General features: G+C 41.9%; 1 protein-coding gene and 1 gene segment (V, D, J or C); one reads left to right on the top strand and one right to left on the bottom strand.

Annotated features, from left to right (window-relative positions):
* Positions 1 to 741: 741 nt before the first annotated feature.
* Positions 742 to 1473, top strand: LOC122739559 (mediator of RNA polymerase II transcription subunit 19-like). Its single transcript, XM_043981249.1, has one exon. The coding sequence runs from the start codon at positions 754 to 756 to the stop codon at positions 1471 to 1473; it is 720 nt and encodes a 239-aa protein (XP_043837184.1). The 5' UTR covers positions 742 to 753.
* A 10021-nt stretch (positions 1474 to 11494) lies between these two features.
* Positions 11495 to 14102, bottom strand: LOC122739558. The segment is given in 3 exon segments: positions 11495 to 11505; positions 13440 to 13736; positions 14054 to 14102. Coding segments are annotated over 3 exon segments (357 nt in total).
* Between the last annotated feature and the right edge of the window lie 2909 nt (positions 14103 to 17011).

Raw genomic sequence — 17011 nt, 5'->3', positions numbered from 1 at the left:
CACATATACTAGCTCTGTTGGCTTAAGTTTGAACTCAGAGTTGAGGGAACCATGCAGAACAACAGAAAAAAAGCCTCTCCCCTTCAGAGGAATTCTTCTGTGGGACTGGCTGGTAGTAAATTCAGTCTCTCCTCACTCCCTCTTCTCCTCCTCCCTGCTCCCCTCACACCCAGAGTGGGCTCTAGTAAGGTAGACTGGAAAAACTCACCTAAACATTGAGATCTCTGTCACACAGGTGTTTGTCTGTTTGTGTGTTTTATTGTGTTCTGTGTCTGTAAAGTGTTGTAATTGTCTGTCTGCAAGGAGAGTTTTTCTTTTTCCTTTTCACTGATAAAGCTAATTCTAAGATCCTCTTACCTCCTGTAAGAAAAAGGGTAGTTGTCTCCTCTGAATGAGGATATAACAGTCAATCATATTCCCCCTGACCTGTTTGTAGGACAAAGGTCTCAGATGCCCTCCTCCCCCACCCCCAACAAAATCACATGGTTCAAGGAGCTTTGGTCTCAATAAGGTCCTCTCTGGGGTTGTGTCCATATAAGGATGTATAAGGTCCACTTCTGAGTTATGCCCATACAAGGAAGAGGGGTGGGAATACTGTGTTCCAATTAGCTAGTTTTTGCCTGGGGGTTGTAACCCTTGAGTAATCGGACCAATGAGGAAAAAGGGGAGGGTCCATTCACATTAGGGACTAAGGTATATAACAGGGCCTGCAAGGGAGGCAGCACCTGTAGCAGAGGCAGAGTTGTCCATGCTATGGAGAACTTCACAGCGCTTTTTGGTGCACAGACTGAGCCGCCCCCTCCACCAGCCATGCTGGGCTTTGGGCAGGGGAAGCCGCCCCCTCCACCTCCTCCTGCAGGCGGGGGCCCCGGAACGGTCCCGCCGCCCGCTGCGACCCCAGCTCCTCCCGGCGCTAACAAGGCGGCAGCTGGGTGCGGACCCTTCTACCTGATGCGGGAACTCCCAGGCAGCACGGACCTGACAGGCAGCACCAATCTGATCACTCACTACAACTTGGAGCATGCCTACAATAAATTCTGCGGGAAGAAGGTGAAGGAGAAGCTGAGTGACTTCCTCCCCGACCTGCCCGGGATGATCGACCTGCCCGGCTCCCATGACAACAGCAGCCTCCGTTCTCTCATGGAGAAGCCGCCCATCCTTGGTGGTTCCTTCACCCCTATCACGGGCACCATGCTGGCAGGCTTCCGCCTGCACGCCGGCCCGCTGCCAGAGCAATGCCGCGTGATGCATATCCAGCCCCCCAAGGAGAAGAATAAGCACAAGCACAAACGGAGTCGGACCCAGGACCCCGTCCCCCCAGAAATTCCGTCCGATTCAGATCACAAGAAAAAGAAAAAGGAAGAAGATTCTGAGCGGAAAAGGAAGAAGAAAGGAAGGAAGAAGAATCAACACAGGCCAGAGCATCCCGGTATGGACAGCTCCCAGGCCAGCAGCAGCAGTAGCCTCAGTTAACAAGACCATTGGAGGACAGACCGGCCAGGGGAGCTCTGTTCTCCTACACTGAACTTGCCAACAGAAGCAGCCTTGGAGGCTGGAGGACAAGCTGCCCTTGGAGCATTCCCCTGGCATTGGGGGAGAATGCAGGCCAGGCCAGCTCTGGCTGGGGACAAATGAGGTGGATTCATTAGGGGTGGGAAGGGCAGTGCCTGGGAAGGCACAGCCCTATTGGCTTCTCCGGTGGAGCCGCTTCCCCCTTCCCAAGGAGCCTTCTCTCCATGTCTTTTTTTTTTTAATAAAGTATTTTATTTTTTTTATGTTACATGCAAAGATCGTTCTCAACTTTTGTTTGTACAAGCTTTCCAATTTCAGATTTTTCTCCCTCCCTCCCCCCTTCCCTAGACAGCAAGTAATCTGATACAGGTGATATATCTATATCTATATCTATATCTGTATATATATCTATACACACACATATATACATATATATATATATGCACACACACATAATAACATTAAACATATTTCTGCATTAGTCATGTTATAAGAGAAAAATAAGAGCAATGGCGAAAAACCTCAAAGTGGAAAAACAACAACAACAAAAGCAAAAGAAATAATATGGTTCATTCAGCATCTATACTCCAGTTCTTTCTTTTTTTTTTTTTTTCCTGGATTTGGAGATCCTGTTCTATCATGAGTTTCCTGGAACTCTTCTGTACCATTGCATTGGTGAGAAGAATATAGTCCATCACAGTAGATCAACACACAGTGCTGATGATACTGTGTCCAATGTTCTTTTGGTTGTGCTCATCTCACTCATCATTAGCCCAGGAAAGACCCTCCAGGTTTCTCTGAACTCCTCCTGCTCATCATTTCTTACAGCACAATAGTATTTCATTACATTCATATACCACAACTTGTCCAGCCATTCCCCAATTGATGGGCATCCCCTCAACTTCCAATTCCTTGCCACCACATAAAGAGCAGCTAGAAATATTTTTGTGCACATGGGTCCCTCTCCCCTTTCCATGATCTCTTTGGGGAAAAGACCCAAAAGTGGTATTGCTGGGTCAAAGGGTGTGCACAGCTTTATCGCCCTTTGGGCATAATTCCAAATTGTTCTCCAGAATGGTTGGATCAGCTCACAGCTCCACCAACAATGCATCAGTGTTCCAATTTTCCCACAGCTTCTCCAACATTTATTATTTTCCTTTTTTGTCATTTTAACCAATCTGATAGGTGTCAGGTGGTAGCTCAGAGTTGTTTTAATTCACATCTCTCTAATCATTAGAGATTTAGAGCATTTTTTCATATGGCTATAGATAGCTTTGATTTCTTCATCAGAAACCTGCCTGACCATTTCTCAATTGAGGAATGACTTGGATTCTTATAAATTTGATTTAGTTCCCTATATATTTTAGAAATAAGGCCTTTGGGGCAGCTAGGTGGCACAGTGGATAGAGCACTGGCCCTGGAGTCAGGAGTACCTGAGTTCAAATCCAGCCTCAGACACTTAACACTTACTAGCTGTGTGACCCTGGGCAAGTCACTTAACCCCAATTGCCTCACTAAAAAAAAAAAAAAGAAAAAGAAAAGAAATGAGGCCTTTATCAGAAGTACTGGCCATAAAAATTGTTTCCCAGCTTTCTGCCTCCCTTCTAAGTTTGGATGCATTGCTTCTGTTTGTACAGAAACTTTTAAAATTTAATGTAATCAAAATCATCCATTTTGCATTTTATAATATTCTCTATCTCTTTTTTGGTCATAAACTGTTTTCCTTTCCAAAGATCTGAAAGGTAGACTATTCCTCTCTCCTAATTTACCTCTTGTAATACCTCTTATGTCTAAATCATATATCCATTTTTACCTTATTTTAGTATAAGGTGTAAGATGTTGGTCTATGCCTAATTTCTGCCATAATATCTTCCAGTTTTCCTAGCAGGTTTTGTCAAATACTGAGTTCCTATCCCAGAAGCTGGAGCCTTTGGGTTTATCAAACACTACATTACTAGTGAGATTTACTACTGTGTTTCCTGTGGGTAGCCTATTCCATTGATCCTCCACTCTATTTCTTAGCCAGAACCAGATAGTTTTTTTTTTTAATTTTTTTTTCTTTAGCAACAAACATTTTATTTTCCATTTACATGTAAGGGTCATTTTCAACATTCTTTTTTATAAGTTTTAGAGTTCCAAGTTTTTCCCTCTCCCTCCCTCCCTTTCCTCCCCCATCCACAAGATCACAATCAGGTTATATATGTACAACCCACAAGTGTTCTTTTTATAAGTTCTTTCTATACAGGTGCATAGTAAGCTTCCTCATTAGTTCCTTGGAATTGTCTTGGATCATTGCACTGCTGAGAGTAGTTAACTCATTCACAACTGATCATTGAATAGTACCAGATAGGTTTTTTGTTTTGTTTTGTTTTGTTTTTTTGCAGGGCAATGAGGGTTAAGTGACTTGCCCAGGGTCACACAGCTAGTAAGTGTCAAGTGTCTGAGGCTGGATTTGAATTCAGGTAGTCCTGAATCCAGGGCCAGTGCTTTACCACTGCGCCATCTAGCTGCCCCAGGACCAGATAGTTGTTTTTTTTTTTTTTTATGTATGAGGTATTTTATTTTTTTTCCATTACATGTAAAGATAGTTCTCAACTTTTGTTTATACATGCTTTACAATTTCAGATTTTTCTCCCTCCCACCCCTCCCTCCCCCCTCCCCTAGACAGCAGGTAATCTGATATAGGTTATATCTATATATCTCTATACATATACATATAGATATATATATATATATACACACACACATATATATACACATAATAACATTAATCCTATTCCTGCATTAATCCTGTTACAACAGAAAAAATCAGAGCAGTGATTTAATTTCTCCTTTAATTTTCAGGATCTCTAATTTAGTGTCTAATTGGGGATTTCTAATTTGTTCTTTTTCTAGCTTTTTAAGTTGCATGCCCAATTCATTAATCTCCTCTTTCTCTTTTTTATTCATGTAAGCATTTAGAGCTATAAATTTTCCCCTAAGCACTGCTTTGGCTGCATCCCATAGATTTTGGTATGTTGTCTCATTATTGTCATTCTCTTGGATAAAGTTATTGATTGTTTCTATGATTTCTTGTTTGGCCCAATCATTCTTTAGAATGAAATTATTTAGTTTCCAATTGATTTTCATTCTACTTTTCCCTGGCTCTTTCTTACATGTAATTTTTATTGCATCATGATCTGAGAAGGATGCATTTACTATTTCTGCCTTTCTACATTTGACTATGATGTTTTTGTGCCCTAATACATGGTCAATTTTTGAAAATGTGCCATGTACTGCTGAGAAAAAGGTATATTCCTTTCTATCCCCATTCAATTTTCTCCAGACATCTATCATGTCTAACTTTTCTAGTAATCTATTCACCTCATTCACTTCTTTCTTATTTATTTTTTGGCTAGATTTATCTAATTCTGAGAGGGGGAGATTCAGATCCCCCACTAGTATAGTATTACTATCTAATTCCTCTTGTAACTCATTTAACTTCTCCTCTAAGAACTTGGATGCTATACCACTTGGCGCATACATATTTAATATTGATATTACTTCATTATCTATAGTACCTTTAAGTAAGATGTAATTTCCTTCCTTATCTCTTTTAATGAGATCTATTTTTGCCTGCACTTTGTCTGAGATAAGGATTGCTACCCCTGCCTTTTTTACTTTAGCTGAGGCATAATATATTCTGCTCCAGCCTTTTACCTTTACTCTGTGTGTATCTCTCTGCTTCAAATGTGTTTCTTGTAAACAGCATATTGTAGGGTTCTGGTTTTTAATCCACTCTGCAATTCGCTTCCGTTTTATAGCAGAGTTCATCCCATTCACATTCACAGTTATTATTACTGACTGTCTATTCCCCTCCATTCTATTTACCCCCTTTGTACTTTTCCCCCCTTCTTTCACCCTATTCCTCCTCACCGACGTTTTACTTCTTACCCCTGCCTCCCCCAATCTGCCCTCCCTTTTTATCACCCCCCTCTCTTTTCTTTACCCTTTTCTCCCTTGCTTTTGTCCTCCCTTCTATCAGTCCCCCCCTTTCCCTTCCCCTTTTGTTTCCCTAAAGAATGAGTTAAGTTTCTTTATCCCAATGAACGTATATGTTATTCCCTCTTTGAGTCAAATCTAATGAGAATAGGGTTGAAACCATGTTCCCCCCTCCTTTCTTTCCCTCTATTGTAATAGGTTTTTTTCCACCTCTTCATATGATATGATTCATCCCATTCCACCTCCCCCTTCCTCTCCTCCCCATAGACTCCCTTTTTATCCCCTTAATTCTTTTGTATCATCACATCAAAGACAATTTATATTTATACCCTCTATATAAAGTCCTTCTCTCTGCCCAAATACATTACAGTTCTTAAGAGTTATGAGTATTATCTTCCTGTGTAGAGATATAAACAGTTTAACCTAATAGGGTAACTTTTTTCCCCCTCTGTTTACCTTTTTAAACTTCTCTTGAGTCTTGTATGTTGAGATCAAATTTTCTATTCAGTTCTGGTCTTTTCACCAGGAAAGATTGAAAGTCCCCAATGTCATTAAATGTCCATCTTTTCCCCTGAAAGAAAATGCACATTTTTGCTGGGTAATAGATTCTTGGCTGCAATCCAAGCTCCTTTGCTTTCCGGAATATCATATTCCAAGCCTTGCGGTCCTTTAACGTTGAAGCTGCCAGGTCCTGAGCAATCCTGACTGTGGCTCCATGATATTTAAATTGCTTCTTTCTGGCTGCTTGGAATATTTTCTCCTTCACCTGATAATTCTGGAATTTGGCTACAATATTCCTTGGAGTTTTCCTTTTGGGGTCTCTTTCAGGAGGTGATCGGTGGATTCTTTCAATGATGATTTTATCCTCTGATTCTATGATATCAGGGCAGTTCTCCTTAATAATTTCCTGGAATATGGTGTCTAGATTCTTTTTCTGGTCATGGCTTTCAGGCAGTCCAATGATTCTCAGATTGTCTCTCCTCGATCTGTTTTCCAGATCAGTTGTCTTTCCAATGAGGTATTTCACATTTTCTTCTATTTTTTCATTTTTTTTATTCTGCTTGACTGATTCTTGGTGTCTCATGGATTCCTTATCTTCCAACTGTCCCACTTTAATTTTTAAGGCATTGTTTTCTTCAGTGAGATTATGCACCTTTTTTTTCCATTTGGCTAAGTGAATTTTTTAAGGTATTGTTTTCTTCAGTGAGATTATGCACCTTTTTTTTCCATTTGGCCAAGTGAATTTTTTAAGGTATTGTTTTCTTCAGTGAGATTATGCAGCTTTTTTTCCATTTGGCCAGATGAATTTTTTAAGGAATTGTTTTCTTCAGCTTCCTTTTCCAGGCTGCTGATTCTTTTTTCATAGTTTTTTTGTTTTGCTTTCATTTCTCTCCCCATTTTTTCTTCTACCTCTTGCAATTGATTTTTAAAATCCTTTTTGAGCTCTTTCAGGAAGGCTTTTTGTTCTTGCGACCAATTCACCTTCCCTTGTGAGGCTTCAGATGTAGACAATTTGAGGCTATTGTCCTCATCTGAGTTTGTGTTGGCTTCTTCCCTATTGATACAGAAGCTCTCAATGGAGAGGGTTCTTTTTTGCTTCTTACTCATTATTGCAGCCTATTTATTTATTCTTTAAGTTGAGGTCTGCTCTGGGGGCACCAGGGTCCCTGTTTTGGGCTTCTTGTGCAGGTGTATAGGTGCTGTGTGACCGGGCTTTTACTCTGAGGCCTTTATAGTGTGTGGAGATCCTGGGCCCTGTACTTCCTGTCTGATTGTGCTCGGCCAGCCAGGCGCCAGACCCTGGCGTCTGATCCCACCGTTCGTGGCCCTCTCGGCCAGTGCAGGTAGGTTTTTCCACTGTCCTTCTTGGCCACCAGATTTTTGAACCAGGTTCCGGGAGCCTCAGTTGTTTGGCTGTGGCCCGCAGCTCCTGCTGACTTGCCCCGACCCCCTCAGCACTTGGTTGCTGCCCTGCGCTGGGCCTCCCTTTTGCCTGAGTCAGACCGACCTTTTCCTGAAGTCTTCTAAATTATCTCTGGTTGGAGGACTGTGTCTCTCTGTATCTTTGCAGGTTCTGTAGTTTCAGAATCCGTCCAGAGGCTTGATTTAATGTTCGTTTTGAGGGAACAGAAGGAGAGCTCAGGCAGCTTGCTGCTTCCTCTCCGCCATCTTGGCTCCGCCCCTCAGGACCAGATAGTTTTGATGACTGCTGCTTTATAGTAAAGCTCCAGGTTTGGTACCGCTAACCCACCTTCCTGTGAATTTTTTTTCATTATTTCCCTGGATATTCTTGATTTTTTTGTTTTTCCAGATAAATTTTGTTATTATTTTTTCCAGCTGTATAAAATAATTGTTAGGTAGTCTGATTGGTATGGCATTGAATAAGTAAATTAATGTGGGCAGTATTGTCATTTTTACTATATTAGCTCTGCCTATCCATGAGCAATTGATAGCTTTCCAATTATTTAGATCTGATTTGATTTGTGTGAAGAGTGTTTGGTAGTTGTGTTCATAGAGTTCCTGGGTTTGTCTTGGCAAGTAGACTCCCAAGTATTTTATATTATCTACCGTTACTTTAAATGGAATTTCCCTTTATATCTCTTGCTGCTGGACTTTGTTGGTCATGTATAGAAATGCTGATGATTTATGTGGGTTTATTTTATATCCTGCTACTTTGCTAAAGTTGTTCATTGTTTCAAGTAATTTTTGAGTCGATTCTCTAGGATTCTTTAAGTATACCATCATATCATCTGCAAAGAGTGATAGTTTTGTTTCCTCCTTGCCTATTCCAATTCCTTTAATTCCTTTCTCTTCTCTGATTGCTAAAGCTAACATTTCTAGGACAATATTAAATAATAGGGGTGATAATGGACATCCCTGTTTCACCCCTGATCTTATTGGGAAGGCCTCTAATTTATCTCCATTGCATATAATACTTGCTGATGGTGATGGCTTTAGGTAGATACTGTTTATTATTTTAAGGAAAGCTCCCCCTATTCCTAAACTCTCTAGTGTTTTTATTAGGAATGGGTGCTGTACTTTGTCAAAAGCTTTCTCTGCATCTATTGAGATAATCATATGATTTTGGTTGGTTTTCTTATTGATGTGGTTGATTATGTCAATAGTTTTCCTAATGTTGAACCAGCCCTGCATTCCTGGTATAAATGCCACCTGGTCATAGTGTATTATCTTGGTGATCACTTGCTGTAATTTCCTTGCTAATATCTTATTTAAGATTTTAGCATCAATATTCATTAGGGAAATTGGTCTATAATTTTCTTTCTCTGTTTTTTTCTTTGCCTGGTTTTGGTATCACCACCATATTTGTGTCATATAACAAATTTGGTCGAACTCCTTCACCTATTTTTCCAAATAATTTGTATACTGTTGGAATTAATTGTTCTTTAAATGTTTGGTAAAATTCACCTGTAAACCCATCTGGCCCTGGGGATTTTTTCTTAGGGAGTTCATTAATGGCTTGTTCAATTTCTTTTTCTAATATGGGTTTATTTAAGGATTTTATTTCCTCTTCAGTTAATCTGGGCAGTTTGTATTTTTGTAAATATTCATCCATTTCAATTAGATTGTCAAATTTATTAGCATACAGTTGGGCAAAATAATTCCTAATTATTGATTTAATGTCCCCTTCATTGGTGGTAACATCCACCTTTTTCATTTTTGATACTGGTAATTTCGTTTTCTTTCTTTTTCTAATCAAATGAACCAATATTTTATCTATTTTATTGTTTTTTCATAAACCCAGCTCTTAGTTTTATTGATTAATTCTATAGTTTTTTTGCTTTCAATCTTATTAATTTCTCCTTTAATTTTCACGATCTCTAGTTTAGTATCCAATTGGGGATTTCTCATTTGTTCTCTTTCTAGCTTTTTAAGTTGCATGCCCAATTCATTAATCTCCTCTTTCTCTTTTTTATTCATGTAAGCATTTAGAGCTATAAATTTTCCCCTAAGCACTGCTTTGGCTGCATCCCACAGATTTTGGTATGTTGTCTCATTCTTGTCATTCTCTTGGATATAGTTATTGATTGTTTCTATGTTATGTTGTTTGGCCCATTCATTCTTTAGAATGAAATTATTTAGTTACCAATTGATTTTCATTCTACTTTCCCCTGGCTCTTTTTTACATGTAATTTTTTACTGCATCATGATCTGAGAACTATGCATTTACTATATATTTACTTTCTACATTTGACTATGGTGTTTTTGTGCCCTAATACATGGTCAATTTTTGAAAATGCGCCATGTACTGCTGAAAAAAAAGTTATATTCCTTTCTATCCCCATTCAATTTTCTCCAGACATCTATCATGTCTAACTTTTCTAGTAATCTATTCACCTCTTTCACTTTTTTCTTATTTATTTTTTCACTAGATTTATCTAATTCTGAGAGGGGGAGATTCAGATCCCCCACTGGTATAGTATTCCTGTCTAATTCCTCTTGTAATTAATTGAACTTCTCCTTATCTTCCAACTGTCCAATTTTAATTTTTAAGGCATTGTTCTCTTCAATGAGATTATGCACCTTTTTTTCCATTTTGCCAGATGAATTTTTGAAGCACTGATTGCTTCAGTGAAATTCTGCACCTTTTTTTCCATTTGGCCAGATGAATTTTTTTAAGGAATTGTTTTCTGCAGTCAATCTTTGTTCTTCCTTTTCCAAGCTACTGATTCTTTTTTCATATTTTTCTTGTTTTGCTTTCATTTCTTTCCCCATTTTTCTTCTACCTCTTTCAATTGATTTTTAAAATCCTCTTTGAGCTCTTCCAAAAGGCTTTTTGTTTTTGAGACCAATTCTCGTTTCCTCCTGAGGCTTCACATGTAGGCAATTTGAAGGTATTGTCCTCATCTGAGTTTGTGTTGGCTTCTTCCCTATTGATACAGAAGCTCTCAATGGAGAGGGCTCTTTTTTGCTTCTTACTCATTATTGCAGCTTATTTATTTATTTTTTAAATTGAGTTCTGCTCTGGGGGCACCAGGGTCCCTGTTTTGGGCTTCTTGTGCAGGGGTATAGGTGCTGTTTCACCAGCTTTTTACACTGAGGGCTTGAAGTGTGTGCAATCTCCCCCCCAACTTCCTGTCTAAGTGCTCTAGGATCAGTGGGCCTAGTCCTGCCTGTCCTGTTACTGGTCCTTCAGCTGGCAACTTTCCCTCTTGGCTGGTGCAGGTAGGTTTTTCCACTGTCCTGCTGGGCCACCAGATTTTTGAGCCAGGTTCCAGGGGCCTCAGTTGTTCGGCTGTGGCCTGCAGCTTCCTGCTGACTTGCCCCGACCCCCTTGGCGCTGGGCTGCTGCCCTGCACTGGGCCTCCCTTTTGCCCAAGTCAGACCGTCCTTTTCCTGAAGTCTTCTAAATTATCTCTGGTTGGAAGACTGTGTCTCTCCGTCTCTTTGCAGGTTCTGTAGTTTCAGTCCAGAGGCTTGATTCAGTCTTCTTTTTGAGGGAACAGAAGGAGAGCTCAGGCAGTTTGCTGATTCTTCTCTGCCATCTTGGCTCCTGAGTATCCATGTCTTTTTGTACAGTTTGTCTGCTTGAAGATTTGCATTGGTTTATTAGGATTTGGTTTCTTTTTAAAAAATTCATCTTGTACCCAAAAAACAACAACAAACACACAAAAAAACAAAACAAAACCAGGGCCTGCAAGCCCCCTTTCTTTGCACCCACTAGCTGCACACTCGGGTGCCTCCTTCTGATGAGAAGGAAATAAAGAGCCTTTGTTACCTCACTGCTGAGTTCCTGAGAATTATTGAGAAGAGGATTCTTCTTCCCTCACACCTTCCATGCACTGGCCAGGCTGGGAAGGTCAGAATCTGACTGCAGGATGTTTTTACAATGTGAACTATTCAGAGTTTGAATTTGGCAATGAGAATGTGATTTCTTTTCTGTGTTGTGAATTAACCCTTCCAATGCTACAAGGTTAATAGCTGCAAGACAATGAGTAGGGGGCATTTGATTTCTTAATTTCTAAAACTGTTCAGTAAGCAATCAACGAGTCCCTAGGTGTGAAAAACATATGGAAAAATTTTCTGAGACACAGCACTGGGATGTTAAAAAAGAAAAAAAAGCTTTATTCACATTCTCTTGAGAATGGGCTCAGCCCCAAGTGGGCAGAGCAATGTACAGGCTGGAAGGCCTGTTTTTATAAGGGCAATCTAGTCCACAGGGTTACAATCGTATATGTAGGCACAGGCTACTTCATCAAGGCAGTACCCTGCCACCCCCTGCATTGTTCACTTCTTCCAGTGGGAACCTTTTTTGAGAAATTAACCCCCACCTGTGGACATCAGCTTCTCAAGCACCTATTTTTATTCTTCCCTCTCAGACACTTAAATTCCCAGACAGTTTCATTCATAATGAGGAGGGGGCCCACTTTTTCCTCACAAATCCCTCCTCTTTGTTTTTGACCATTGGACCTCCCTCAATCCTCTGCTAGCATGATATATCTTTTTCTCTTTTTTTGGTGAGGCAATTGGGATTATGTGACTTGCCCAGGGTCACACAGCTAGTAAGTGTTAAGTGTCTGAGGACGGATTGCAACTCAAGTCCTCCTGAATCCAGGACTGGTGCTTTATCCACTGAGCCACCTAGGTACTCCAGCATCATATTTGTAATTTCAGTAATACCTCCCCCCCCCCCCCCAGTGTCCATTCATTTAGCAATTTCATTGTGAATCTTAGATGTCCCATGCAGCTGTCAGGTCTCTGGAACCACTTTCCTTGGGAGCAGTCTGGAAGATGTCTTGTCTCCAGGGCACTCCTCCAGTAGATCCATTTTCTTATATTTCCCATTGAAAGCTCAATAAAATTCTAACACTAGTGTCCCTCCCATATTGTTTGCAGCTTTATCCAATTCTTTCTTTAACAAACATTTTTAACAACAGGCCCAAGGATTATGTTACCTTGATACCTGCAGGCTATCTCTCAAAACACCACAGAAAGGGGCAGTTAGGTAGTGCAGTGGACAGGGCACAGGCCCTGGATTCAGGAGGACCTGAGTTCAAATCCAGCCTCAGACACTTGACACTTACTACCTGTGTGACCCTGGGCAAGTCACTTAACCCCAATTGAACCAACAACAAAAACAAAAAAGAAAAAAAATACCACAGAAAGCAGAACTCTTAATTCTCTCCAAACTCCATATTTATATACTCTCCTCAGGTAGTGGGAACTAAACATCACAACACAAAGCACTTTGCAGGAAGGGGAATTTGACTTTCTGCCTCAGCTCTGCCCTGTGCAAACAATTTCCTCCAGGTCCATGTCTTCAGCCAAGTCTGACCAGGAGCTAGGCTGGACCTTGCACTTGGTGGTCATCTTCTCCAAGGGGGGAGTTACAGAACTCCCTGCTCCCACTCAGTGCTGTCTGATGGACCCAGTGTCTCTGGACCTGGATTCAAAAAGACTCATGATCCTGAGTTCAAATCTGACCTTAGACATTTACTAGCTATGGGACCCTGGTCATGTCACTTACTGCTATTTGCCTCAGTTTCCTCATCTGTAAAACCAGCTGCATAAGGAAATGGACAAACACTCCAGGACATTTGCTAAGGAAACCCAAATGGGAGCAAAGACCCCTCAACGTGAACTTATGGCCCCAACAAGAGAAACACTTTATGTGGAGGCAAAGCTATCAAATGGACTTCAAATATCACCTTCTCCTCCACTTATATTTAGCTCTTTGTTTCCCAGGGGGCTGTGCTGCCTCCCCTCTGCTTGGGGACAGGACATGTGACAGACAAGTCTTTGTGAGAAAGGAGGGGACCTGAGGGACCAGAAAGGAGAAGCCCTGGGAGATGTGAGCCTGCCCAGAGAGCAGGGGCTGCTCTGCCTGGGGACCAGAGAGGAAGCAGCTGCTGCTCTGAGCTGAATCCCCTGAGCAGCCTGGGGAGGTTCTTGTTCAGGCCTGAAACACTGTGGGAGAGGGATATTACCATGCTGACAGTAATAATCTCCAGCATCCTCAGGCTCCAAGCTGCTGATGGTGAGAGTGAAATCTATCCCAGACCCACTGCCACTGAAGCGGGCAGGGATTCCAGATGCCAGCCTGTTAGCATAGGAGATGAGGAGCCTGGGGGCTTGGCCAGGTGTCTGCTGGTACCAGTGAAGGTAGCTATCACCATTACTATCTGTCACACTCTGACTGGCCTTGCAGCTGATGGTGACTCTCTCTCCTGAAGACCCAGACAAGGAGGCTGGAGACTGGTTCAGCACAATGGCTCCTTGGGAATCTAGGAAACCAGAAAAGTTCAAGGAAGACAGAAATGTATGAATGTCCAAATCAAAATCTAGGAACAAGACAATTATGTGGAGACCCTGAAATCCGAAATGACTGACAAGTACTTGTATTTACTGTCAACATGGGACATAAACCATCTTTCCCACAGACCCCACAAAGTTTGTAATCTGGGGCCTGGCCATGCTCCTCAGCCCCACCTGCCTGTGATGTACTTAAGCTCCCTCACCCCCTGGATCCAGGGGTCATCAGGTCTTTAATCCCTGAAAACCTGTGACCTCCTCACCCCTTCCCTGCCCTGCTGGGTCTTACCCTGAGCCCAGAGCACCAGCAGCCAGAGGAGCTGCCATGGGGAGATCATCCTGGCCTTCAGACACCTGCAGAGAGAGCACTCAGAGCCCTGAGGGGGCAGCAAGGAGGGAGGAAGCTTTTCTACCCTGAGCAGGGCTCCCTGCAGGCCCCTGGGGCTCCATATGCAAAACAGCCCCAGGTCTGCTCTGAGCCTCTTCTCAGGACCCTGTGAGACACACTGAGTCACCCTGGCTGAGCCTGACTCTGGGGGAGGGGCCTCCCTCCTCTCTGTCCTCAAATGTGTGACCTCAAGAGCAAAGACAGGCTCCTGTTTAGTGTCTGATGTGGGAATGGTTGGAGCTGGTTGTGGATCAATGAGGCGGGGGGCCTTCTCTCTGTGTCCCAGGACTAGATCCCCCATAACCAGTAGAGAGCTCCCAGCCCTGGGGAGGGGGAAGAGATGGCAGGAGCTCACAGCCTGTAGGCTTTGGAGATGCCTCACCTACCTCTGCTCATGCACCTGGACCTCTCCTGCCCCCTGCTGGAGAACGTGTCAATTCAAAGAGGCAGAGAGGAGGGGCTGCTTGACACTGGAAGGAGCTTAGCCTGGACACTTGGGGATTTTGTCAGTCACTAGGTGAGATTACTGTAATTGGGAAGAAAACATGTCTCTATGAGTCCCCATTTTCCCATTCCAGACATGCACTAAAAGTGAGGACCTTTACTATGATCAACCCAGTATCCCAGTTGTGACTGTTTCTAGAAATGTGGATCTGGGCAAATCTATGCCCAATGTGAGGCTATAGATGTGAGTGGGAATGTGTCAAAAATAGACACAAGAAGACTTGAGTCAATCACTTTCTGCCTAATCACTTCTCTCCTTTGGCATTGCAAGATCCTTTTGTTTGATGTCACTGCCTCCAGACCTTCCTCTCTCCAGTTGATCAACATTGCATGAATACATGAGTAAGCTTTTTTACAATTCCATTTTAAAACAATTTTAACTGTTGTTTCTTTTTAATTTGGAGTTCCAAATTTTCTTCTTTCTTCTCCTTCTTTCTCCTTGTGAATGCAAACAATCCAATATGTTATACAGACAAAATATGTTTCCACTTTAGAGGAAATAGGTCTCCTCTCAACAAGGATATAACAGTCACCCTTCAAATTACACTCCTCTGGACCTTTTTGAGGAAAAAGGTCTCTGTCCATTTCTTTCCCGTCCAGCAAAAAAAGATCATATGGTTAAAGGAGTCCTGAGCTGGTCTCAATTAGGTCCTCTCCTGGGTTGTGTCCATATAAGGGAAGATTGAGGAAATGTTCCTGTGTCTCTTCCCATTTTGGCTAAGAATCCAAAGAATAATTATGGAAATTAAGGTTAGGCATACTGTGTTTTAGTTAGATAGTTTTTGTGTGTAGGTTGTATATGGGATAATTATGGATTTGAGTCAGATTAAACTCTAAGGATGGAGTAAGAAAGATATCCAGCCCTCCCCCCCAGTATAGTTAGTCTCTTGCTTTGCCTAAACGTTAATTGCTTGTTAAATTCTCACTATCTCCTTTATGTTTTATTGATGAGATAATGGACTTGGGTCAGTTCTGTAACTCTGAGGATGGGTTCTGGAAGATATCCAGCCCCCCAGTAAGTTTTATTGCTTGTCAAGTTCTACCAATTAGCATTATTTATTTCTACTCAGTCTCCCCATTTGACAGCTATATCTTAGATTTATGGCCTGTTGTCTCTTCAGCCTATCTGGAATTCATCACATGTCAGAGCCCTAGTCCCTGTCATGAATCAATTGCAGTTAGATAAGGGAGTGATTCCTGCCTCCCCATTTTCTTTGACATTCCTATACACGCCTCCATACATGGATCATGAGCTAAGCAGGCAGCCTGGTTGAAACAGGATTGGATGTTAGAGTATGAGCTCACTCTGTGCATGTGAAGGTTTCCCCCCTCCTCAAAATTACTATAAAAACCTAAAAGTTTGGGCCTATCATTGCAGACTCAAATCTGTCATTGAGTTTGCCCATTCTCGTGAGAATGAAATAAATCTGTCTCTGCTTGACTTGGTGGTCTCCTCGAGTTATTTGGGCAAACTGAGGCAGTTTATCCCAAACAGTTGTAACCTTTGAGTAATCAGACCAGTGATGAAAAAGGGGAGGGTCCATTCACATTAGTGACTCGGGGATAACAGGGGCCTATGAGCCCACATTCTTTGCACCTACAAGCTGCACACTGTGTTTCCCATTCTCGAGAAAGTGACAATAAGTGAGCCTTTGACTCATCACCACTGCTGAGTAGTTCCAAAGAATTATTGAGCAGAAGTCGTTTTCCTCTCACCACTTTAGTCATGTTGTGAAAGAAAACATATACAGAAAAACCCCAGAGAAAAATAAAGAATAAAAAAGTACATTTATCCTCAGCTTTGATATAACCAAGGCCTACTTTAGTGGCTAGGACTTCTTTTTAATCAGACATCTGGGGGCCCATTACAGAGGTAAACCTGATTGGAATTCAGATGGGGCTTTGAGCCCCCCCCCCCCATGAGGGATCTCTGCCCACCAGGGGTTGTGATATTTTGGAAGCTCTTTAAATCCCCTGATGGGTTTCTGAGACCATTCCTGGGTACAGGTTCCCAAGAACATGCCCAAGCCATTACCAAACACTAGGGAATTTGTCAAGTTTAGACCAGTTTGGTGGATAAGATAAAATAGAGTCTTAGGTGTTGAGTATACAGCAGGTACTCACCAAATGCTTTTGAATTGCATGGAACTCATTAAAATGTTGCTGCAATCATCCCTTTGATAACAGATGTGTCTTCACCAAACATATCTATGTCTGTCTTTCATTCATTGCCACCCTTCTTCCAAGGGTTCCTGAGCACACCAAAGTGCCATTGCAACTAATGATTGCGGATAGACCATGGAGATTTTGCTAGTAAGATTCACTCTTAGGTCCTTTTAGTGGTATGCTGATAGG

Source organism: Dromiciops gliroides, chromosome 2 (assembly GCF_019393635.1).
Source record: "Dromiciops gliroides isolate mDroGli1 chromosome 2, mDroGli1.pri, whole genome shotgun sequence".
Taxonomy (NCBI): domain Eukaryota; kingdom Metazoa; phylum Chordata; class Mammalia; order Microbiotheria; family Microbiotheriidae; genus Dromiciops; species Dromiciops gliroides.
The sequence above is the reverse complement of the archived record's forward strand: the minus strand, read 5'-3'. Positions and strand labels throughout refer to the sequence as shown.